Source organism: Scardinius erythrophthalmus, assembly GCF_964197995.2.
Source record: "Scardinius erythrophthalmus genome assembly, chromosome: 25".
NCBI classification, from domain to species: Eukaryota; Metazoa; Chordata; class Actinopteri; order Cypriniformes; family Leuciscidae; genus Scardinius; species Scardinius erythrophthalmus.
The window spans coordinates 5608764-5633928 of NC_138245.1; the positions used below are offsets into that span (position 1 = coordinate 5608764).

At 46.0% G+C, this 25165-nt stretch overlaps 1 protein-coding gene across 1 annotated transcript in view; it reads right to left on the reverse strand.

The window, feature by feature from the left end:
• Positions 1-25165, reverse strand: part of itih3a.1 (inter-alpha-trypsin inhibitor heavy chain 3a, tandem duplicate 1) — a 31340-nt gene that overhangs the window by 1066 nt on the left and 5109 nt on the right. Inside the window, exons 9-21 of the mRNA XM_081357624.1 lie at positions 23301-23417; positions 23038-23206; positions 7036-7161; positions 6681-6862; positions 6277-6465; positions 5716-5855; positions 5358-5515; positions 5153-5182; positions 4741-4794; positions 4524-4583; positions 4319-4432; positions 1720-1921; positions 516-688 (exon numbers count right to left, since the gene is read on the reverse strand). Of these exons, the coding sequence (XP_081213750.1) occupies positions 516-688; positions 1720-1921; positions 4319-4432; positions 4524-4583; positions 4741-4794; positions 5153-5182; positions 5358-5515; positions 5716-5855; positions 6277-6465; positions 6681-6862; positions 7036-7161; positions 23038-23206; positions 23301-23417 (1714 nt within the window). The remainder of the gene's footprint in view (positions 1-515; positions 689-1719; positions 1922-4318; positions 4433-4523; positions 4584-4740; positions 4795-5152; positions 5183-5357; positions 5516-5715; positions 5856-6276; positions 6466-6680; positions 6863-7035; positions 7162-23037; positions 23207-23300; positions 23418-25165) is intronic.

Sequence of the window (25165 nt, forward strand, 5' to 3'; positions counted from 1 at the left end):
TTTCCTCTTGTCCATCCTTTTTTTGGGGCCAATTTATTAATGTTATAAAATATTCACCATTTCAACAGTATAGCCACATAATGTTGAAATTGTAGGCCTACGTTATCATGATTTTGGTGTGCAATATTTTCTGTGCAAAGTCATATCCAATTTTACAGCTTTGTTCCCATGACAATGGAACACCATAATTGTAAAAATTGTAAAAATTGTAAAAAATTATGTAAAAATTATGTAAAAATTATGATTTAAACAACTTTACAAATCTGTTAATATGTTTTTAACAGAAGAAACGATAAGAGATTTTATAAGCCTACTTTCCTTCCTTCCTTCCTTCCTTCCTTCCTTCCTTCCTTCCTTCCTTCCTTCCTTCCTTCCTTCCTTCCTTCCTTCCTTCCTTCCTTCCTTCCTTCCTTCCTCCACAAATACAGTCTATTGAGCTTTACTCTACAGTACCTGGACAATTCTTTTAATATGACATAAACTGTATATTGTCGTAAGTCCTTTAAGTGTTTTACCAAGCAGGCCATGGACATTGCTTGAAAACAGGTGACTGTCCAGAGTGTAGAACCCGAGGTAGTCTTGATGATACGGATGTTTCTGCCAGACTTTGTGCAGGATAATAAGAAACTTGACTGAGTTCCTCAGGGTCACTGTTAAACTGCGATCTTTGATCACCTGCAGATCCATGCTGGAGAAAGAAGGACAAAGTTCTGTGAGGAGGTTTAGTCTTTTTCCAACTCCTTTTGAAGAGTACATATTTTAGTCAGCTCACAATGACCTGACATGAATGAAGTGAAAAGATGATGTGTGCTTCTCGAACGGAAGGCTGTGTCCTTCCTAGTCCAGGCTTGTGTAAGTGAGGCTTGTAGGCTAGACTCCTCAGCATTAAACGCCGGAATGAGTTGGTCTATTAAGTGCGCAGGGCTACGTCACAAATGTTCCTGCCCCAACTGTCACGGCACAAAACACTATTAAAACTTAATATAGCCTAATGCAATTAAAGTCCGCTTGAACCGGGAGTTGCAAACAACTTTTCTCCAGTGTTGTGACGTATTTCCCAGTGAAAAGGAATATTGAACAGAGGGCAGGGTTTTACTCTAGCGCTCCTCCTCTCCATCTCTGCTCATAACAGACTAACGGTTTGAGGGGAGTGGTTAAGCGTTTCCCAAACCAAGCCGTCAAACCTACGTCATCAGGGAAGGTCCTCCAATGCAGAGGGGAGGGGCATTTTCAGATTTTGATTAAAGATTATGAAGCCAAATTTATTTATTTTTTTTGTGGATTGACTTGCATGGATGAATTGTTCACCACAAAACGATCAATTTAGGCAAACAAAGTAAATATGGTCAATTTTGATTTCATGTGGACTTTAAAAATCTTTATATTAATGCAATACAGCCGTCTGTGGTCTTCCAGTTTAGTATTAAGTGATTAATTTAAACCAAAACAAAAGATAACATGTATGCCTTCATCTCCGAAAACATTATCTGTCTGAAGTGCTGAATCGTTTTCCGTCAGTTTTTTTTTTCAAGAAATGGAATGTGCAAATGATTGTGGGGGATTTAAGGACGCGAAAATGAGCTGTATGAAGGATGCAAAACGAAGGCTGCAGGATATTTAAATTTGAGACAGCCTTTAACGGAGCTTGATGAATACATATATGAATATGCGAGATATGCAGCCTTCCGATTGAGAAGCACCCGAGATCCTGTATCTTACTTGGGCCCTTTAACCGTGGCAGTCTCAGTCCAGAAGAATTTAGCTTGTTTTCCCTCATCAGACACTGAGATCTCTTTTGTGCTCACTGTCAATCTGATGCCAAACTTCTCATGAACGATTCCAAAGTGCCCAAAATAGGTGTTTACTTTTTCCCCAGGGATGACCTTCTTATCACCAATGGTTTGGCCATTTACCAAAATACCTGTGGAGCACCAAAGAAACAAATACTAAAACATTGAACTTCAGAATAGCTCAGAAGATAACAACAGACATATTGTCCTCTTGAATTCTGTCATTGGTGAGTAGCTACTCTGGGGAGCTTAAACCCCTGTTTTTTGAATAACGTCAGATAATACAGATTTTAAGATAAAATTTGTGCACTTTGTTTCCTATTCTAGTGGTGATGGAAAAATAGAAAAGGTTTTTATTTATTTAAACATGTTAAACACCGTTGACTGTCGTCTGCTTTTTCAGCTTTTTTTGAAATGGCTGATAAGCCAATAAGTGCTCCTCTGCCGCCATCTACTGGCTATAGTGGTAATTTCATGTCTTTTTTTGATTTTTAAATAAAAGTGTTTGTTTGCCAACAACTTATAGTTTTACAAATGGGGACAATCTTTGAAAGATGAACAAAGAATATTTTTTGTCATCACATTAAAAATAGACATTAGGTATCTCGCTTGATCTCGCAGCAGTGTTATTAATACTATGGCGAATGCAAACTTTTTCTCACTTGATCTCCCAGCTCTGTGTTGTAACGTTGTTGCGTGATCGAGATCGGCCTTCGGTGAATGGCACCAAATGGCACCCTAAACACTTGCGGTCTTCCTACGAAACACACACCAGTGCGAGCTCAGCAAAAGTGCGCATTGAGGCCGCATATCGACCGCAAAGGGGGGGCTCGTTCGCACCCTTCTGAAACCTAAAATGACAAAAGGGACACCATACGGTCGCATGGACTTAATGGACACGCGCAGCCATTGTAAGTCCACAAGACTGAAAGTGCATATAAAGTGTGCCATTTGGGACAGGGCCTAAACCTGCTCTGGGGCCTCATTCATAAAACTTTGCGTAGGATTTGCGTCAGAAGTGGCGTACGGATGAAATATAGGACGTGCGTACGCACAGAAATATTCGGATTTATAAAACTGTGCGCACGCACATCGTACGCAGTTTTCCCTAAATAAATCACAATCAATTCTAAATGTAGCGCAGCTTTTGCGGCTTCATGTCACGCCCATAGTTACCCATAAATAGTCTGTGAAACGCCCACAAGTTAATATTCATTGATTGCGATATCATGGCAGGAAAACCAAGAAACGTAACTTCACTCAATGTGAAGTAGAAATTATCGTTGGCGAGGTGGAAAAGAGGAGTAAAATGTTGTTTGGAGGGCACAGTGTGGGCATTACTAATGCCAAAAAGGCACTTGAGTGGCAAAAGGTTGCAGACGCCGTTAATGCTACAGAGCCTCACAACCTCGGACCATGGCCGAAATAAAAAAGAAATGGTCGGACATCAGAGTTGATGCAAAAAAGCGTCTAGCGCTCCATCGCCAGAGTGTGTCTGCCACGGGCACAATTACGCATTGTGATGGCATCATGGCATTTTATTACCATCCATTTGATTGCATATGACAAGCTACAGATGTGTTATGAGGATGAATTGCATAACATGCCAATATTATTGCAGAACATATTTAACTTTTCTTTTTGCAAATATGTGTTAATTTGCATTTCTGTTGTAATCTTCATTTGATTTTGTTTGTTTTACACTGCAGATTGATCAAACGGGTATTCGTGTAGGCTGTTAATTGTAAGACTTGCTTTGTGAAGTCTTCATGTTATTTATGAGAGGCAGTATTGCCATTTCTTTTACACAACAGTCTACAGTTTCACACACTTTCACGTGTTTCTTCCATCTGCCGACGGTGTCGCCATTTCTCATTTCACCCGTTTTTGTGCGTACGCCTGGGTCAGAGCTTGTGTAAAGGACCGCACATTTTCCCATCAAGTTTGCTTTTTATAAATACCAATTATTGCGTAGAAAGTCTTCTTTTGTGCTTACGCAACGTTTATAAATGAGGCCCCTGAACTTGCTGTGCTGTCTATTATTGGTCCGAGTTCATGAATAGCACAATCAAGTACAGTCTAGTAGGGAGGTTTCTTACGCTACTTCTTAGGTTTCTTCAACGGTGCGAAACTAGTCGATGCCAAAAAACAAACAAACAAAAAAACGACATGAATCAGTCCCAGTATGCTTTGCATGGGACTGCATTAGGACAGTAAATAAAGCAAGGAAGTGTTATGCGATTTGAGTAAAGGGAAAGACTTGTTAGTGAGATTTCTGTTATGTTTCTCTTATGTTGGAGTTTTTGTTGTTACCATTTTGCTGAAGAACGGAGCTTGGAAAGCTGCACTTGACAGCTTGGGAGAGCCACAATGTTGAATAGTTTAAACCTTTTAGATTTAATATCAATAATGAGAATCAGTAATGCCAGGAGGGGGAACCATGTGTACGATAGAAGAACTGTGTTCTATACAGCTATGCCTGTGGAATGTTAATGTACTTTTCTGCTAAAATAGCAAGTTGGTTTTACCTGTAAGCGGGTCTCTAACCAGGTTGAAGATGGTACCAGGTTCATCATCAATGTTGAAGCACAGAGCGTCATTTTTTTCTGGCAGCTCAATGATGAAGTGTGGATCTCCATCAACTATTGACAAATTGTAAGAAAAACACTGCTGATGTGACTTATGAATCTTTACCTACATTTCACATGGCCAGTACATGGTTTTAACATTTACCATAATATGTAGGCCTAGGTGGTGCGTGGCTCACATATGATTTGCTGGCCGATGTGAAACCTGCAAATAAGATAAAATAAGTGATCTCCATCAACTATTGACAAATTGTAAGTGGATCTCCATCAACTATTGACAAATTGTAAGAAAAACACTGCTGATGTGACTTATGAATCTTTACCTACATTTCACATGGCCAGTACATGGTTTTAACATTTACCATAATTTGTAGGTGTTGCGTGGCTCACATGTGATTTGCTGGCCGACGTGAAACCTGCAAATAAGATCAAATAAATGCACCAAAATAGTTCACTTGGTTTTAAATAATGTCAAATATAAAATAAAGCTTTAAAACTCTTAGCTTAATTTGCACATCAGTACACAATAGTCTCCATGCTCATGGCGTCACGGACACCAGTATTTAAACGATTCATAAACAATTAATCACTGCCTGGCCAACTAGATTTCGCTATGGAGATAACGGGTAGGATTGTCATGATTGTTTGGTTGCTCAGCACATTGTGATTGTATTTTTGAACATTTGTTTTTTGTTTTTGGACTATGAAGGAGCGGATACTGTGATAGTGATGTCAGACTTAACCAGATTAATAAGTGCTAGTGTAATGGCTTACCACCATATTTGGCAATTTTTCCTCGTTCCTCTGTGGATGAGTGTTGAGAGAAGAGTAAGTGTCATAAAACTGAATAAACATTAACAAAATCATCGAGAACACTGGAACTCTGTTTTTAAATGCATGGGCTTCTCCTCTGAGATTTATGTGCCATTTCCATGAGTTTTTGCAAACTTCTGTTTGCTATTTGACAGTTTAGTCATACCTTCAGTCAGCTTGTCGGCAATGAACGTGTCGTTTTTGGTCTCATCTTCAGGTTTAGTGACGACCATGGAGGTAAGCGGCGTAACAAAGTTGTACTTTAATGAAAGGCTTAAAGCTTCAGCAGTGGTGTTTCCTTTCTCCTCTGGAGTACCTTTGTCTCTGTCAGAAAACATTTTTGTATTATAATTGGACTTGATTGAAATCTTCTGGTTAAAAGATTATGAATAAAGTCAGACCCAATTAAAATCAGTAAAAATAATTCAGACAAATTACATTTATGCTGTACTAGTCATTTTCACATTAGGTTAACTATGTAAGAAGCCTTGTTGATCTTTGTGAGTTTTAGGTTAGGAACTGACTTCTTTTCCAGGAGCTCCTGGATGGTCAGATACGCCCAGAGACGCTCAATGAAGTCCCCAAAAATATACTCTTCATCAGGAAATATGGTTTCCCACTTCTGAGCATTTGTCTGACCTTTCAACTCAAAATTATTTTCAAACTGTTGCAAAACAAACAAAGCAGGATTAGTCCCCCAAACAAGCTCACCACTGATAATGATGGAAGTTCACTGAGAATGTGATTATAGATATTAATGATAATATAATATAATTAAATTGTTAAAATAATTGCCCCTATCCAGCAACTTTAATAAGCCTGACATAGCAACAGTAGCTCAACCAATGGTGTGAGTTTGGGGCAGAGCTATCTGTCTATCTCTAACCAATGGCTGACGAGGGGAGTGAGCCCCTTTAAAATTATCTGCATCATAAAGGCTTTTTTTTTTTTTTCACACTTACAAGGATGAAGGAGATAATTTTGGCGCACATACACCCAACAACCAATGTCCGCATTTAAAACAGATTTATATACAAATTACAATTACTATGGACCATGTCTGGAACTATAGATTATTTACTCACCCCTTGTGCGGACACTTCAATTGCAAAGTTGTTTATGTCATTTAAGTCATTAAGTCGACCAGCGACCATGATCTCCGAGCCGTTGAATAGCTGTTTAAAATGGCTTCTTGTCAATGAGTTAACAGTGTTGTCCGGATAGTGAAAATTCACCTCTGAAAGTAGAGGACTTGACACTTCTTCATAAAATCCCTGGGTGGAAAATAATAATAATAATGGTAATATATTAAAATACTCCATAACGGAAGGTATTGCTAAAGTTTAAAATGTATCTTTACGTTTTTAGGACTTTATGATTCTTAAAGTGATTTCTGAGATTTTCTGAATGAAGATTGATTTAATTGAAAAAAAAAAAAAAAAAAATTACTTAAGGAATCAATATTTTGCAAAGACCCCAGTTGTGATACCTGTAGCTGAACCGGAGCATCTGAGTCCTCATAAATCCTGCGAACCAGGCCATTGTTCTGCTTGCTCAATGTATCCAAAAATCCATAGTCTGCATCGTTACCGAAGGCCAAACTGAACAGAGTGATATTCCCATTAATTGCATTACGAATGCCCTCTTGGATCTCAGGAAGCGACCTTATCCCTAAGAATTAGTCAAATTTATGATTAAAATTTACCATCACAGACGACAACAGGCGACAAAAATGAACAACAGCTACAAATAACTGATTAGTTAATCTATAGTTTGCTCTTGAGCCCAGCTTTTTTGAGCTTTCTTAGTCTAGAAACATTAAATGGTTGTTGGTATGTGCATACATTGGTTTGGTTCCCCATCAGTCAGCAAAATGATCATCAGGACCATATTCTTTGGGGCTGTCCCGTTACGCTGTTCTTCATACAGCATCTCCACACCATGAATGACAGGATCATGTATTTCTGTACCTGAGACACAAACAAAAGGTGCTCGTGTCACACATTTGATTAGTGGTGTAGAAAGGGTGCAGAATATATTTTACCTTTAAAATGTGATATTTTGTCATAACTTTAAATCTGGAAGTAAAGTTTTTCCAGTTTTTTTTTTTTTTCAGTGTAGACGTTTGCGTTTGCAGGTCTAAAATAATGACTAACACATTTTAGATGCTTATAGAGTAACTTTGCTGATTTTCAATCTGCTTTGAATTGTTACAATGTCGGTAGTAACTGAACAATGTTCCCTTGTTCTCCTCATTACCTGGACAGAGAAATTCATTTTTATTTGTCAGTAAAAGTTAGCCTGGTCCTACCAGACTCTCGTACATTTCATTTGTACAGAGAGTCTGGCCACTCTCCATTGACAAGCATTAACTTCCTTGAAGGCGGGTACTCTGTTGAAGTTTAAAACTATTGGATTTGCCCAGAGCTACTCTGGATCTGCCTAACCAATCGGTAACGTTTGGTTGTGACGTAACCCTACACCTCAAACTAGCGCATGACCTCAACGTCATCGTTCTCAGCCACTCCCTCTGTTCGCTGATTGGACCGGTAAAAATTTGGCCGGAGAAAACCCAAGAATATACCGCAAACCCAGAAGACGTACTGAAGGAAAATGAAAATTGAGTGGAAGTACGTAGGAGGGCGGAGCCAGGCTAAGTAAAAGTCTGCTGGATGATGCGAAATGCTCCAGGGCTTTCATGACAACTATAGATTATACTTCCACATTTTGTATCCCTGTTATTGTAACAACGGTTATTATAAGGGTAGGTTTATCACTGCAATTTGTATTGTACTTTGTCTACGCTTTAAACAGCAGTATGATAAAAATGGAAAACTAATATAGTTCACTTGAAGGAGTGAATGAAATGAGTTAGTGAATTCGGACACAGAGTGTGCTGGAAGCTTAGCAAACTAGCGACTCCAGTAGTAATGAAAAGATTTATCCTGAACTCTGTCATGGAAACTAGCATTTATAAACCTTAATTGAACAATTTAAAAATCAATTAAAAGGAATTTATACCTGTATAAAATTGGAAAATTGGATGGATGATTCAGCTCTGGGAATTCATGCCCTCACAGTTCATTATGGGTACTCTCTAGCTGTTGAGTGTACAGCAGTTGTACACTCGTTATTGTGGTGCATTATGGGATTAAATGAGTACACTCAATAGTAGGGCTGAACGATATTCTGTTTTAACATCGACATTGCGATGTGCGAATGAGCGATAGTCACATCGCCGGAACATGCGATGTGAAGGGTAACGTTAGTAGCACCCATAGTGTATTAAGAAAACGGTAGCACCAGGGTAGCACACAGTAAACACGTGTTTGTTGTATGGCTTTTTCCTGGGGTGACATACGCGTTCCGCGTGCCTGCACAGTGATTGGTTCGCTGTGCCGCCCTCACTGCTCACAGCCAACATTCAAATGCGCGACGAAGAGGATCCGCCGCAAAAAAGTCTAAATCAGCTATTTGGGACTAGCTTATTTCGTCTACAAAAGGAGGATGTTGAACAAAAAGAGGTAGGCTACTTTGCTGGAGTGTTATAAAGTTGTGAGTCAGTCAACTTCATCTTTACAGAAAACACTTGTTTATTAATAAACAATTAAAATGTCTCATTGTAATATTTCACATATTATAAATCATTACTTTTGCTGGTTCTAGGTGCCGTTTACATGAACGCGTCACTGAATCAGCACAGAAAACATAATTTTTCGGGTCCTAGAACCTGAAGAACGTTAGGTCCTGTGTAGAACGTTCACCGAATTCTGAGAGAAATATGTTTCTGGAATAAAATATTAAGTGGCCTTTTTGTTACTTGTAATGAAGGTTGCTTATTAGTGAAATTATTAATAACATGGAATGGTAATTATTGACTTCAGCCTGGATTGATGGCTCACAATATCGCGCTATATATCGTTGGGAAAAAAATATCGCAATGTAATTTTTTTTCCAATATCGTGCAGCCCTACTCAATAGTGTCCACTATGATTTCCGACAAGGCTGTTCCCTCAAATAGTGCTCTAGGGTATAGGGGGCAATTTCAGACACGACCATTAAATATTGACTACAAATATACACAGGGCTTTCAGATTTTCTTTTGCAAAGTCCTCCATTTACGATAGTTTGCATCCTTTAGCCGCTGCCTACAACGTGCTGGATCCTTCACTGGAAAGTGGAAACCAAAAGTTCTCTTACGAGAGGTCTCTCGTACTGCGTAAGATATCTTACGCTAGGGGAAAATCCTTTTTCTGCGAGATATTGAAGCCAAAAATTATCCTTAATTTTGTAATAATGCAAAACGCGTTGCGGCAGCATACAGACATAGGCGAGGCAGCTCGCACGCCTATTGGCTGTTCTGCGGCAACTGCAGCAGCCTATCGAGCGAGGCCTGGCGTGACGCCAGACCCAATGAGGGTGCTTCACGCCCGCTGCATCACATCCCGCCGAAACGGGCGTGGTCTAGGCCTATAAATACCGCTCGCAGGCAGCTATTATCTGATTTTTCATCCTTCAAGCGAAGCACACCCATCGCTGGAGCTGGAGAAGAAGCCGCGCCGTCTGAGAGAGAGCACCTTCAGCGGGACAAATCACTGAAGTTGCTGGCCGCGCCGCCTTCCTTGCCTTCCTGCTGTGCTTTCCGGCGCTTATATCCTTTTATTCTCTGTACACTGTGTGTGACTCTGCCGCGACACACATTCTAAAAGAGCAGCGTCTTTTTCAAGATGCCTTCCTGCGGCTCGTGCAGAGCCACACTCAGCGACGGGGACCGCCATGTTATCTGCGTTTCCTGCCTGGGTGAGGAACATGCAGCTCTCGCGCTTGCTGACGGCGGCTGCCCTCACTGCGAGCTGATGCCCATGGCGACTCTGAGGACTCGCCTGGCTTTCTTTTCATTCTGGCTTTCAAAGAACGAGACTGCTCCCCCGCCCGCCGCGGTGTCGCGCAGTAAAAAGCACCGTGCCCAGCAGGTCCCGGAACCTTCCCTCAGCCGCCAAAGTTCGCCGGTTCGCCCGCCTGCTTCACCGGCTTCGTCAGCTTCTCTTCCTGACGGACAGCGGCCGCTGTCTGCCGCCGCTTCCGTCGACATCGCTGACGAGGAAGCCCTGCTGGGAGAGGATGATTCCTGCTCTATCCTGGCGTCAGGCACTGAGGATTGGGCGAGCTGTGAGGATCTCGCGCCCCCTGCCCGCACATCGTCAGGCAAGAGAGCGTCCATCGAGACAGAGCTCATGCGGATACTCGCACAGGCCGCGGCGAGCCTCGGCCTCGAGTGGTCTTCGAGCAGCCCGCTCACAACCGGCTGGATGGCTTTTTCCTGCCTGGGGAGCGCGCTTCGCCTACGTCCAAACCAGCGCCCTTTCTTCCTGAGCTACACGAAGAAGTCGCTAAGTCCTGAAACGCCCCCTATTCAGCTAGAGTGCGTCCAGCTGTTTCTTTGGCATTCTCTGCAGTTGACGATGCCAAGAACAGGGGATACCTTTCGCTGCCGCCGGTCGAAGAGGCGATAGCGGGCCACTTATGTCCGCCCTCCGCTGGACGGCGCGCTAAGCTGGCCCTACCCTCTAAAGCTTACCGCACGACGTCAAGCCTGCTCTGCCGCGCTTTCTCCGCCGCCGGGCAAGCTGCGTCAGCGCTGCACACCATGGCCACGTTGCAAATCTTCCAGGCCGATCTCCTCCGAAAGCTGGATGAGAAAGGACCTGACGCGATCTGCGTGCCGGACCTAAGAAGCGCCACGGACCTCGCTCTCCGTGCCACTAAGTCCACAGCACAGGCCATTGGACGGAGTATGGCCTCTCTCACTGTGACACCTGTGGCTGACGCTCTCAGAAATGGCCGAGTCCGAGTGCACCGCGTTCCTCGACGCCCCGCTTTCTCCCGCTGGCCTCTTTGGATCCTCCGTCAAGGATTTTGCGGAGAGATTCGCAGAGGTACAGAAAGCGTCACAGGCTATGAAGCACTTCCTCCCGAAACCAGCTCTGCAGCAGGCCGTGCGAAACCGTCTGCACAGAGCTCACAGCCCCAGCCACCGTCCACTGCCGCCACTTCGCAGTGCCGCCAGGCCTGAAGCGCGAGATCGCGCTCCCGCTCATCCAGCCGCCGCCCCGCCATGCGTGGCCCGTGGCCTAGGATTGTGGTAAAGTCCGAGGCCCCGAAGTCGTCCTAGCACGCCTAGGAAAATGACGGTGTTCGAGTCCCGCTGCGGCCGGACTCCCACCAAAGTTATTCGCTCGTCCAGTTCCAGCAAATGTGACTGTTCCAGTGTTTCCTGCAGCCAACAAGCCGGTTCTGTCGCCCGCTTGCCTGCACACAAATGCCGTTTTCACGGCTACTCACGGCTACCCCAAGAGAGTGTATTTTCTGGTGCCCCGGCCAAGGCCGATGGTGTCTCGTGTAGTAAGAATGCCCAGTGCCCATCTCTACACACAAGCACAGCCTGTCACACAGGGCCCGCGCACATAAAATCGACTCAGATCGGTTGCGCTTCAAACGTGGTAAATGTGCCCACTACCCAGTGCCCACAAACACCACGTTATGCATGTCTCTCGGTTTCCGTAAAAACGAAACCAGCGTGCATTCGCTTCACTCGAGCGAACAATGCTTTCGGTGTGATAAATGTGCCCGCTGTCCCGCGCCCACATCCACACATAGACATGACAGTTCCTACGGGACTCGCCCAGCCCTCCCCCTCGCGGTTGACCGCCGCAGAGTCATTGAGCACAGGCAATCTGCCTGCTGTTATCAGCGTGCCCCATGCCTCAAATGTCACGAGCGCGACGCTTGTGTTACAGCACACCGAAGCCTCTCCATCGCTGAGCGAACGGAGCGCGCTTCGTATTTAACCCCTAGCTATTCATGCAGACGCATGGGCAAAGCTGCCCGGGGTTTCGAAGTGGGTGCTGGACATTATAAAAAAGAAGCTATTCGCTACAGTTTCGCCGACGCCCTCGCCGTGGTGACGCGGCTGACGCTGAAGATACGGCGCGCGTCGAGACCACGGTAAAAGCAGAAGTAGCACATTTACTTCGAGCCGAAGTGGCGAAACTACTGAACAAAGGGGCCATAGAGCCTCTCTCTCAAGTTCAGAACGAAGGAGGGCTATACAGCAGATACTTCCTGGTACCGAAAAAAGACGGGGGTCTCAGACCCATACTAGATCTAAGGCAACTGAACAGAGTGCTTGTGAAGCGACAGTTCAGGATGCTCACGACCAGAAAAATCCTCGCGCAGATTCGCCAAGGAGATTGGTTCGTGTCAATAGATCTGAAAGACGCGTATTTTCAAATACAGATAGCGTCACGTCACAGGCGATATTTGAGATTCGCCTTCGAGGGCCAGGCATATCAGTACACAGTCCTGCCGTTCGGTTTATCCCTGGCACCCCGTACATTTACGAAGTGCATGGATGCGGCGCTCGCACCCCTCAGAATGAGGGGCGTGCGAGTACTGAACTATTTGGATGATTGGCTGATTCTAGCGCAATCTCGCTCAGTGCTCATTGAGCACACAACCATTTTACTCGATCACCTCGAGAATTTGGGTCTCAGTGTCGATTGGGCGAAGAGCTCTCTGTCCCCCAGTCAGACGATATCTTTCCTGGGCACAGAGTTGGACTCGCTGTCCATGATAGCGCGACTATCACCACAGCGCGCGGTAGACATTCAGCGTACAGCTAACTCGTTCCGCTGCGGTGCATCTGTCCCGCTCAAGAAATTTCAGAAGATGCTGGGTCTCATGGCCTCAGCATCATCAGTGCTCCAGCTGGGCCTGCTCCGCATGCGCCCGCTGCAGTTTTGGCTGAAAGCGCGAGGTCTGCTTCGCCTCAAGGTCAATCAGAAGTGCGTCACAGCTCTGAAACCTTGGAAAGCGGAGGACTGGTACCAGTCAGGTGTAAGCCTGGGGACTTCCTCGAGGGTGAGAGTGGTGTCCACGGACGCATCCACCAGGGGAGCGCTGCTCGAGGGCAGACCATTCTTCGGCCAGTGGTCAGAACGGGAGAGCTCCTGCACATAAACTGACTCGAAATGCTGGCAGTAGACAACGCGCTGACGCGTTTTTGTCCCCAAATAAAAGGACGCCACGTCCTGGTCCGCTCAGACAACATGTCTGTGGTGTTCTACATAAATCGCCATGGCGGCCTCAGGTCCAGGAACCTGTACAGGCTAGCAGAACGCCTCCTGGTATGGGCTCAGCGCAACCTGCGCTCGCTGAGAGCAGCGCACGTGCCAGGGCTCCTAAACATAGGACCAGACAGACTGTCCAGGAACAATATTCCGGCAGGCGAATGGTCCGCCCGCTCTATGCTTTTCCCCCCGTCTCTCTCCTGCCTCAGGTGATAGAGCGGATCAGGGAAGAAGAATGCTCAGTACTGCTTGTAGCACCGTTCTGGAAAAACCAACCTTGGTTCTAGGGCTGCAGCTATCGATTCTTTTTGTAATAGATTAATCTAGCACTTAATCGATCGATTAATCGAGTAATCGGATAAAAACTTTTAGTGTGTTTTTAAACAACCAAAACAAATAATGCATAACGAAAATTATGTGGCTGAAAAACTCCAACATTTGGCTTCAAAACTAAGCCTATTTATTGTAATTTTTACCAGTGTTTATAAGTGCCAGTGTCACAGTTCTGTCACCCTTGTCTGGGTTTTCTCTTGGTTTAGTGACAGAGCTGTGACACTCCCGGTTTGTCATGTGTTGTGTTAGTCTGGTCTGTTGTGAGCACATAGCTGTCGTGTTATTTCCTTGTGCCATGTGCTCTCCTGTCAATCGTCAAACCCCGCCCATCTTGTTATCTCGTTATTGTTTAATGTCCCTCACCTGCCTGCCTCGTTACCTTCCTTGTTTGTTCCCTATTTAGTCCCCCTGTGTTTGCAGTCCTGTGCTGGTTCGTTGTCTATGTTCCCTCGTGTTCTTCTTGATGCCTGCCTGAGTTCTCCCCTGTTTTTCCCCCACGGAGTTGTTTTGTTTGTAAGTTTGTTTTGTTTACTTAATAAATTCCTTTTACGCACATGAATCCTCGCTTCCTGTTTTACCCATTACGTGACAGAACGAACCAGCCATAATGAGGATTCAGCGGAAGGATTCACGCCAGCCACCAGCCTCTCCTATTTCCTGCCCGCGTTATGAACGCATTGTTAAGTTCACCGCCTTGAGTTCCCTTCGACAGAAGGGGACGAATGTGAGAGACTTTGCCCTGGAGTTCAGCTCCGCTGCAGAGGGGCTGGGGCTGGGTGAGATGGCCCTTAAGGACCTATTTAACTGCGCCCTTGAGGAGCCCGTTGATGTTTGGACAATGACAGGGCTGGAGCGATTGACGTTCTGGAGGTTCGTTGACTTTCTGGAACGACGAGAGAACCCTCCAGTGAGGCAAACTACAGCGGTCCCAGTTCCGGTGGTCCCGAGTCCGGTGGTCCCAAGTCCAGTGGTCCCAGTTCCGGTGGCCCCAGTTCGGGTGGTCCCGAAACGGAGGAGGAGAAGGAAGACTCCCTCCATGACTGTTCCGGTGGCCTCAACTTCGGTGGTCCCGAGTCCAATGGTCCCAGTTCCGGTGGTCCCCGTTCCGGTGGTCCCGAGCCCAGTGGTCCCAGTTCCGGTGGTCCCGAGTCCGGTGGTCCCGAGTCCGGTGGTCCCGAGTCCGATGGTCCCAGTTACGGTGATCCCAGTTCCGGTGGTCCCGAGTCCGGTGGTCCCAGTTCCGGTGGTCCCGGGTTCGGTGGTCTCGACTCCGGTGGTCCGGAGACGAAGGAGGAGGAAACGGGCCTCTTCAGTTGATTGTCCGGTGGCTCCTAACACGGAGACCATCCCGGAGGTGACTGCCGTCACTGACGCACCGCCCAGGCGTCCTGCTCTGCCCGCGCCGCCCAGGCGTCCTGCCCTGCCCGCGCCGCCCAGGCGTCCTGCTCTGCTAGCCCCGCCCAAGCGGCTCACCCTGCCGGCCCCGCCCAAGCTGCTCGTCCTGCTGGCACCACCCCAGCGACACGTCACGTCTGCCGAACCAGAGACTGTTCACGTCACGTCTTTCGATCCAGAGACTGTTCACGTCACGTCTTTCGATCCAGAGACTGTTCACGTCACGTCTGCCGATCCAGAGACTGTTCACGTCACGTCTGCCGAGCCTGTGTCTTCGGACAGGATGGCAGCTGCCGAGCCTGTGTCTTCGGACAAGATGGCCGCCGCCGAGCCAGATCCAGTGTCTGCGGACAAGATGGTTGCCGCCGAGCCTGTTCACGTCACGCCTGCCGAGCCTGTGTCTTCGGACAAGATGGCCGCCACCGAGCCGGTGGTATCTGTTCCTGAGCCGGTGTCTGTTCCTGTGCCATGGCCGCTTGAAGGGTCGTCTCCGCCGTGGCCGCCCGAGGGGTCGTCTCCGCCGTGGCCGCCCGAGGGGTCGTCTCCGCCGTGGCCGCCCGAGGGGTCGTCTCCGCCGTGGCCGCCCGAGGGGTCGTCTCCGCCGTGGCCGCCCAATGGGTCGTCTCCGCCGTGGCCGCCCGAGGGGTCGTCTCCGCCGTGGCCGCCCGAGGGGTCGTCTCCGCCGTGGCCGCCCGAGGGGTCGTCTCCGCCGTGGCCGCCCGAGGGGTCGTCTCCGCCGTGGCCGCCCGAGGGGTCGTCTCCGCCGTGGCCGCCCGAGGGGTCGTCTCCGCCGTGGCCGCCCGAGGGGTCGTCTCCGCCGTGGCCGCCCGAGGGGTCGTCTCCGCCGTGGCCGCCCGAGGGGTCGTCTCCGCCGTGGCCGCCCGAGGGGTCGTCTCCGCCGTGGCCGCCCGAGGGGTCGTCTCCGCCGTGGCCGCCCGAGGGGTCGTCTCCGCCGTGGCCGCCCGAGGGGTCGTCTCCGCCGTGGCCGCCCGAGGGGTCGTCTCCGCCGTGGCCGCCCGAGGGGTCGTCTCCGCCGTGGCCGCCCGAGGGGTCGTCTCTGCCGTGGCCTCCTGAAGGGTCGTCTCTGCCGTGGCCTCCTGAGGGGTCGTCTCCGCCGTGGCCGCCCGAGGGGTCGTCTCCGCCGTGGCCCCCTGATGGGTCGTCTCCGCCGTGGCCGCCCGAGGGGTCGTCTCCGCCGTGGCCTCCTGAGGGGTCGTCTCCGCCGTGGCCTCCTGAGGGGTCGTCTCCGCCGTGGCCGCCCGAGGGGTCGTCTCCACCGTGGCCCCCTGATGGGTCGTCTCCACCGTGGCCCCCTGATGGGTCGTCTCCGCCGTGGCCGCCTGATGGGTCGTCTCCGCCCTGGCCGCCCGATGGACTACCTGCTCCACTCTGGCCACCTGAAGGGTCGTCTCCGCCCAGACCGCCCGATGGACTATCTGTTCCGCCCTGGTCGCCTGAAGGGTCGTCTCCGCCCAGGCCGCCTGATGAACTGTCATCCCCTGTGTCCATTTCCTCCCATGGTCTTGGCCCCTCCGTCCCTCCCCCTAATCCCCCACAGTTCTACCTCCCTCCTTTCCCTCTCGGTGTATGTGTTTTGATCTGCTTGTCTTGTCTGCTTTTTGGTCTTGCACGTTTGATGTTCTTGTCTTGTTTTTTGTGTCCCTCCTTGGGAACGCCAGGTGGCGTTCCTTTGAGGGGGGGTAGTGTCACAGTTCTGTCACCCTTGTCTGGGTTTTCTCTTGGTTTAGTGACAGAGCTGTGACACTCCCGGTTTGTCATGTGTTGTGTTAGTCTGGTCTGTTGTGAGCACATAGCTGTCGTGTTATTTCCTTGTGCCATGTGCTCTCCTGTCAATCGTCAAACCCCGCCCATCTTGTTATCTCGTTATTGTTTAATGTCCCTCACCTGCCTGCCTCGTTACCTTCCTTGTTTGTTCCCTATTTAGTCCCCCTGTGTTTGCAGTCCTGTGTTGGTTCGTTGTCTATGTTCCCTCGTGTTCTTCTTGATGCCTGCCTGAGTTCTCCCCTGTTTTTCCCCCACGGAGTTGTTTTGTTTGTAAGTTTGTTTTGTTTACTTAATAAATTCCTTTTACGCACATGAATCCTCGCTTCCTGTTTTACCCATTACGTGACAGACAGTGCCAACAATTATATAACAATACAGTTAAGTCAACTTTATACTGTAAAACATGTATAACATGTAAAACTATGAATACAAACTTAAATAGTAAAGGCCATTTGGCCTTAGTTTTGTCTTAATACAACATTACAAAAAAAGTATTGCACCTTCTGCAAATTACCCACTGGAGAACAAAAATAAATTAAATGAATATAAAATGTTAAGCCAAACAGGTACACAATGTATACAATTTATATAAAAAAAAAAGTGTAGCTTTGAAAAGAGGAATGTTTTTATTGCAAATATGCATTTTGTTAAATAGAAAAAGAACAGCATTTTGTTTTTCATTTAGGCTAGTTGAAGTATATTAGCACGATTTGTAGTATTATATATTTTTGTTAATTTAAAATGTTCTATGCTCAATTACTTTGGTAGCCGATTATGTCTTCCCCAAAAGAGTGGATTTGGAGAAGCAGGCTGGTGGGGAGTTTCATTTTTTTTGTTGTTGTCTGTAACTATTTGGTAGTCGTGACATAGACAAGGTCTCGCAAAGACTGCAATACAGTATTTGTTCCTCCATCATTCACGTCCCGGTGTATACAGTGAATGCATGCTGAAATTATTGTTGCGTGGCTACATAAAAGTTTGAGCATGATGCAATGCCCCAATTGGTCTGACTGGCGCGTGAGAGAGACGAGGGTGCGTGTGTGTGAAGGGGTTCTTTCTTTAGGCTATACGTTTACTTCTTAAAAACATCAAAGCTAAACATCATATCTAGTCAAACCGCATCACGACATCACAACAAATACAGTATGGGATTAAATTCAGCGAACATCATAGGCTTCGGCACGGGCGAAAATATTGGCGCTGGGTCAAAAAAAATGCGGGGGACAGAATCGTTACCTTGATTCAGCGACGCTGAAAGGAAGCGATCCCAACTTTAGACATTCTCTGCCGTTTACGGACATCTACTCTCTGCCATCGCGCCAAATAAATTCAAAATGTATCACGCGCTATGGTGTGCTTCCTTAAAGGGGTGGTTTACTGCCTTTTTTCTTAGCTTGATTATGTTTATGGGCTGCAATATAACATGTCTTCGTGTTTCGTTTGTTAAAAAACGCCTTATTTTTCATAAATTTCACCTTTATTGTAAGCCGCTTCCTCCTCTGTCATTTGAACGACCGGTTGACTTCCTGATTCTATGAAACCACTCCCTCAGAAAGAGGCAATGAGCTCAGATTGGTTAGTTCGGCCGGTGTGTTGTAATTGGCTAAACTGCGTCCGGAATCTTCACGCCCATTACCTTTACGGGCGACAGTTGCATGTGCTCCGGACCCGGTCAAATGTAATGGTGTCAATATTGCCTCATCAGTTTGAGCCAGAATCAGACCCAGAGAGCGGTGATGAAGAGAGTCAAGCAGAACCTCCGCAAACACGGCTCTTACTAAACGTTTCTGAATGGTAATTTTTTTTAATTATTATTTTCTCAAAGAATTCCCATACGCTGTTACTTGAAAATGCTACTGCTGTTTGTTAGCTTTTGAGATACGCTTTCCCCCTGATTAAACATTTAATATAACTGAATTAGGGCTGTCAATCGATTAAAATTTTTAATCGCGATTAATCGCATGATTGTCATGAGTTAACTCGCGATTAATCGCATTTAATCGCACGTTTTTTATTTGTTCTAAATGTATCTTAAATTAATACTTTTCAAGTTTGTAATACTCTAATCAACGTGGGCATGGATAAATAGATGCTTTATGCAAATGTATGTTTATTATTGAAACCATAGTCAATATAGAGCATAAGGAGGAGACATGTTTCAAAGGTCATAGATGTTTTTCAAAGAACTTGTTAATTTCTATTAGACATGTAGAAAGAACAAAAAAAATGCCAGGTTACCATTACTTCTCTTTCTTTGCCCTGAGCAATTTACTAACACAAACATGTTTAGATTTTTGCATGACAGGGCAGCTCTTCTGAAAATGCTAAATGTAGGCTACATATTAGTTTGTCTCTCTCTGTGCCCATTTTGATGAAGCTAAATTCTCAATAAAAATGTTTTCATTGGTATATTTTACTGTTTCTGTTGTCAACGGAATGGATTTGAAAAGGTGACTGAAACGCGACCCATTAAGACATAACCAGCTCTCCCTTCTAAGATGTTAAGTTAATCTGCACAAAAATTCTGATAATCGAGCCGTCGTCTGGTGAAATCAAATACACATAAGATAAAGACAATATCTGTGCTCTGATTTCGGCCATACTTGTAAAATTAGAGAAGCAACATAATATCTGTGAATTAAAGAGCTGCTCCTCCGCGCGAGACGCAGAGAGAGAGAGAGAGAGAGAGAGAGAGAGAGAGAGAGAGAGAGAGAGCGAGAGAGAGAGAGGCGCGCGCGCGTGCTGGGAGAGCAGTACCGGCGGTACCGGGAGATTCTCAGAAACGAAATAAGGTTTGGGCGCTTTGTTGAAGGGAAAAAAATCGCTAAAGGGGTCTGCAATGTCGCTAAGTTAGCAACACTGTGTATCTTCATTTCTCCAACTAGGGGTTGGGTCACGGGTCAAACAGAAAATACGCGCTGCGTTAATCGCGCGTTAAAAAAATTAGTGCCGTTAATATGATTTTGCGTTAACGCGTTATTAACGCGATAACTTTGACAGCCCTAAACTGAATACATGACTGAGTAATACCGTTTTTTAAAGATATTGTTTTATTGATAGAATGAACAACCGTTTAACTATTCACAAAACTTACCGGTAGTTTACTCAGTTTGTCGTTTTCTTTAGGTGTACATGTGATAACAGCAGCTGAAGTTCGCTGTTGCGATAATTTTTTGAAGTTTGTACACGTTTCTTATACACACAAAATAACATCGAACTAACTAGCTACTATAACCAAACAGCTTTGGCATTGGTTTGCGTTCTTGATCAAATAAAAAAATTACGTCATAAAGTATACATGGAAAATACGTTTACAAAATTTGTACATATACAAATTCGGGTCCAAAATGTTTATACGCATCTGTCATATACTAAAGCCAGCGCTGGCATTTTTTTACATCCTTGATAAAACTAAAACGTACGTCTTAAATTATACAGGCAAATACATTTAAAATGATTAAATCTTACTTGCAGGTTGTGGCCTCTGGTTTTAAAGCTGTAACAGCTTCATGTTGGAGTAATAGTTTCTTGTTGAATCCGACATTGAACTCGTGTAGATTCTGGAAGCTGTCTTCCGTAAAATGCGCAGCACAGAGAGCTAAACTACGATTGTAATTGTCAGGAACATAATCAAACTTAAATTTTAACCATTGTTGACGAACTACAGCGTCTGTAGGAAGCCTGAACACAGAAGACCTGACAGCTACAGCTCTCCACTATAACTCCTCCTCTTCGACAGCAGAACATGTTCCGGAGGGAGGGTTGATGTAAATGTATGGGTTAGTTGATGTAAATGTATGGCCAGTGCCAGTGAGGAGAGACCTCCTCTCTCAGGCCCACGGCTCGATCTGGCATCCTCACCCGGAATTGTGGTCCCTTCCTGTCTGGGCCATCAACAGGTACATGTTGAACTCCCTAAGGGAGTATTAAACACGATCACGCAGGCTAGAGCTCCGTCTACGAGACGGCTCTACTCCTCGAAATGGTCAGTGTTTTCGGGCTGGTGCACAGCCCGTGGCGTGTCACCCACAGACTGTGGAGTGACGGAGGTGCTTTCCTTCCTACAAGAGCTGTTGGATAGGGGCAGGACCCCTTCCACGCTCAAAGTTTATGTGGCGGCTATAGCAGCGTTCTCAAGAACAACGCTTGGTCAGTCAATAGGAAGGAACGATTTAGTCATCCGCTTCCTTAGAGGGGCTAAGAGACTGAATCCTCCCAGACCTCCCTCAGTCCCCGTATGGGACCTTTCTACGGTACTGGAAGCCATGAAAGGTGGACCATTCGAGCCTTTACAGACGATTGATCTGAAACATCTGTCTTTCAAGACTGTGTTTCTGCTGGCTCTCGCTTCAGTGAAGCGCATAGGGGACTTACACGCGCTCTCAGTGAGCGCGACGTGCATGGAATTTGGGCCTAATGACTCAAAAGTTACACTCAAACCTAAGCACGGTTATGTTCCAAAATCCCTCAACACATTGTTTAGGGTGCAGGTCATCTCCCTGTCAGCCCTACCGGTCCCTGATGAGGAAAGAGACGCGGGCCTCCTTTGCCCAGTCAGGGCATTACGAGCTTATGTGTCTCGCTCGTCTGTTTTCAGACAGACAGAGCAGCTCTTTGTTTTCGGTCAGCGGGCGTTCTAAGGGACTAGCCGCATCGAAACAGAGCCTATCCAGATAGATAGTTGATGCTATAGCGCTAGCATACGCCTCCAAGGGCATGCAGTGCCCGTTGGGTGTCAGAGCGCACTCCACAAGAGGCATGGCCTCTTCGTGGGCCTGGTCGAGTGGGATTGCCTTGCAAGATATTTGTACGGCGGCGGGCTGGGCCTCCCCGTCTACATTTATAAGGTTTTACAACCTAGAGGTTCCCGCCCTGCAGGCCAGGCTGCTGTCGGTCTAGTTAACCAGTATTATCTGACCTGATGCTATCAGCTCAGAATGCTGCGTCTACTGAGCACAGCTCGATGATCGACAGTGAAAAGCAGTAGCACAAGATGTGCCTGGGCAAACTGTGTAAGACCCACATTTCCCCATCAGTTCAGGCCGCACCCTGCCCTGTCTGTATGATGAAATTCGTGTCTAAGCGATGCTGCCATATGTGGAAGAGTGTGGCTTCGCCCCTCCCTCTTCCCGGACTCCCTGTGAGTTCCCTTGGTGATTGTGCACTAAATGAACCCCGGGCTTTCGCCCTTGGGTCTTTGGTGTCAGATCTCAGCATGCACGGCGTTTTGCATTGGGTCCCCTAGCGTAAGATATCTTACCCAGTACGAGAGACCTCTCGTAAGAGAACGTACTCGGTTACTAACGTAACCTCCGTTCTCTCTAGAAGAGGGAACGAGTACTGCGTATCTTGCCGTGCATGCGCACGCTCTGGTTGCTTCGATGATGAAAAATCAGATAATAGCTGCCTGCGAGCGGTATTTATAGGCCTAGACCACGCCCGTTTCGGCGGGATGTGACGCAGCGGGCGCGAAGCACCCTCATTGGGTCTGGCGTCACGCCAGGCCTCGCTCGATAGGCTGCTGCAGTTGCCGCAAAACTGCCAATAGGCGCGCGAGCTGCCTCGCCTATGTCTGTATGCTGCCGCAACGCGTTTTGCATTATTACAAAATTAAGGATAATTTTTGGCTTCAATATCTCGCGGAAAAAGGATTTTCCCCTAGTGTAAGATATCTTACGCAGTACTCGTTCCCTTTTCTAGAGAGAACCGAGGTTACGTTAGTAACCGAGTACGTTACTCACTTCTGTTAAACGTTTACTCTATTTTTGCGCCCGGGAAGAATACAAGTTGACACCACCATTATGACTAAAAGTTTGCCAAGAAATATTTCCTACTAAAGCAAGGCTTTAATGGACTCTGGTAAGTGTATTCATAGCAGAATGGTGGGAGTAGCCTTGGACGGCAACATGCCCCGTGCATTATGGGTGTTGAAGTTTTCCTACCTATTTGGCAAAAGGGAACACAACAGCCTTTTTTCTTTGTTTTCTCTAGTCAGGTAGTACCAATTTATTAGTTTTTTCTGTTCTTTAACAAATACAAGCTTAAATTTCTGCTTTTTTAAACCTCAAATGGCTCCTTTCCTAGTCAAGGTGCATTGTACTGTTGTGCTTTATTTAATGTTTTTATATTGATTGCACCAAATTAATCTAGTTTATAATTTGTTCAGTGATAATTTCAGTTTATATATGTAATATTCATACTTACCACCACTAACTTCAATTGTTTTGACATATTCCTGGGCTGCATGCACATTTTCCTTGGTTGCTTTACATAAATGTGGCCGCCATACAACATAGGTGCTTGAAAAGACGATGATCGCAAAGTAGTCATCCTCTGGTAGTTCACCCAGGATGGTCACTAGGCCCTCTTTGGTCTCGTTTCATAAACAAACGGACAAATTAACTGTCCAAAGTACTGACAATCTATTGAAAACAGTATTTTCTCATTTAACAGACATCATAACTCACCTGACTCATTTTTCTTCCCACCATAGAGTAGCTGTTGTCTATCACAAACACAACCATCTTTGGTACTCGTGGAAGACTGGCTGGTGCAAAGAAATGCACAAAGTAACCATTGATAACCTGTAGATTCACACACACACACACACACACACACACACACACACACACACACACACACACACACACACACACACACACACACACACACACACACACACACACACACACATATATATATTTCTATTTTTATATATATATTTTTATTTTTTTAATAAGAAAAGTACAAAGAGTAAAGGAAATGGAAGGGAGAATGGACTAATGACTGGGATATAAAGGTGCAGTAAGCGCCTTGAAAACACAGTAAACACTTGTAGCCATTGTGTCAATTGGGTGTATTAGTTGCATTGACATACTGTGGCTGCCTGGTCATGTCAATGCAACTAATATATTTTTATTCATTTCATGCAGGATTAATATACTAGTTATGTTACTATGTGTTACATACACTTACCTGAATGATTATTAGGAACACCTGTTCAATTTCTCATTAATGCAATTATCTAATCAACCAATCACATGGCAGTTGCTTCAGTGCATTTAGGGGTGTGGTCCTGGTCAAGACACTCTCCTGAACTCCAAACTGAATGTCAGAATGGGAAAGAAAGGTAATTTAAGAAATTTTTGAGCGTGGCATGGTTGTTGGTGCCAGACGGGCCGTTCTGAGTATTGCACAATCTGCTCAGTTACTGGGATTTTCACGCACAACCATTTCTAGGGTTTACAAAGAATGGTGTGAAAAGGGAAAAACATCCAGTATGCGGCAGTCCTGTGGGCGATAAAGCCTTGTTGATGCTAGAGGTCAGAGGAGAATGGGCCGACTGATTCAAGCTGATAGAAGAGCAACTTTGACTGAAATAACCACTCGTTACAACCGAGGTATGCAGCAAAGCATTTGTGAAGCCACAACACGCACAACCTTGAGGCGGATGGGCTACAACAGCAGAAGACCCTACCGGGTACCACTCATCTCCACTACAAATAGGAAAAATAGGCTACAATTTGCATGAGCTCACCAAAATTGGACAGTTGAAGACTGGAAAAATGTTGCCTGGTCTGATGAGTCTCGATTTCTGTTGAGACATTCAGATGGTAGAGTCAGAATTTGGCGTAAACAGAATGAGAACATGGATCCATCATGCCTTGTTACCACTGTGCAGGCTGGTGGTGGTGGTGTAATGGTGTGGGGGATGTTTTCTTGGCACACTTTAGGCCCTTTAGTGCCAATTGGGCATCGTTTAAATGCCACGGCCTACCTGAGCATTGTTTCTGACCATGTCTATCCCTTTATGACCACCATGTACCCATCCTCTGATGGCTACTTCCAGCAGGATAATGCACCATGTCACAAAGCTCAAATCATTTCAAATTGGTTTCTTGAACATGACAATGAGTTCACTGTTCTAAAATGGCCCCTACAGTCACCAGATCTCAACCCAATAGAGCATCTTTGGGATGTGGTGGAACGGGAGCTTCGTGCCCTGGATGTGCATCCCACAAATCTTCATCAACTGCAAGATGCTATCCTATCAATATGGGCCAACATTTCTAAAGAATGCTTTCAGCACCTTGTTGAATCAATGCCACGTAGAATTAAGGCAGTTCTGAAGGCGAAAGGGGGTCAAACATAGTATTAGTATGGTGTTCCTAATAATCCTTTAGGTGAGTGTATAATTTATTAAACAGAAAAATAAGTAAATTAAAGCGATCTGGTTGTTATATTCATGTCATGTGAAATCAACGGCACTGCCAATGTATCTATTCACAACATGATTTTGCAGCGTTGAGTATTGTAGCTCATCACAGGGATT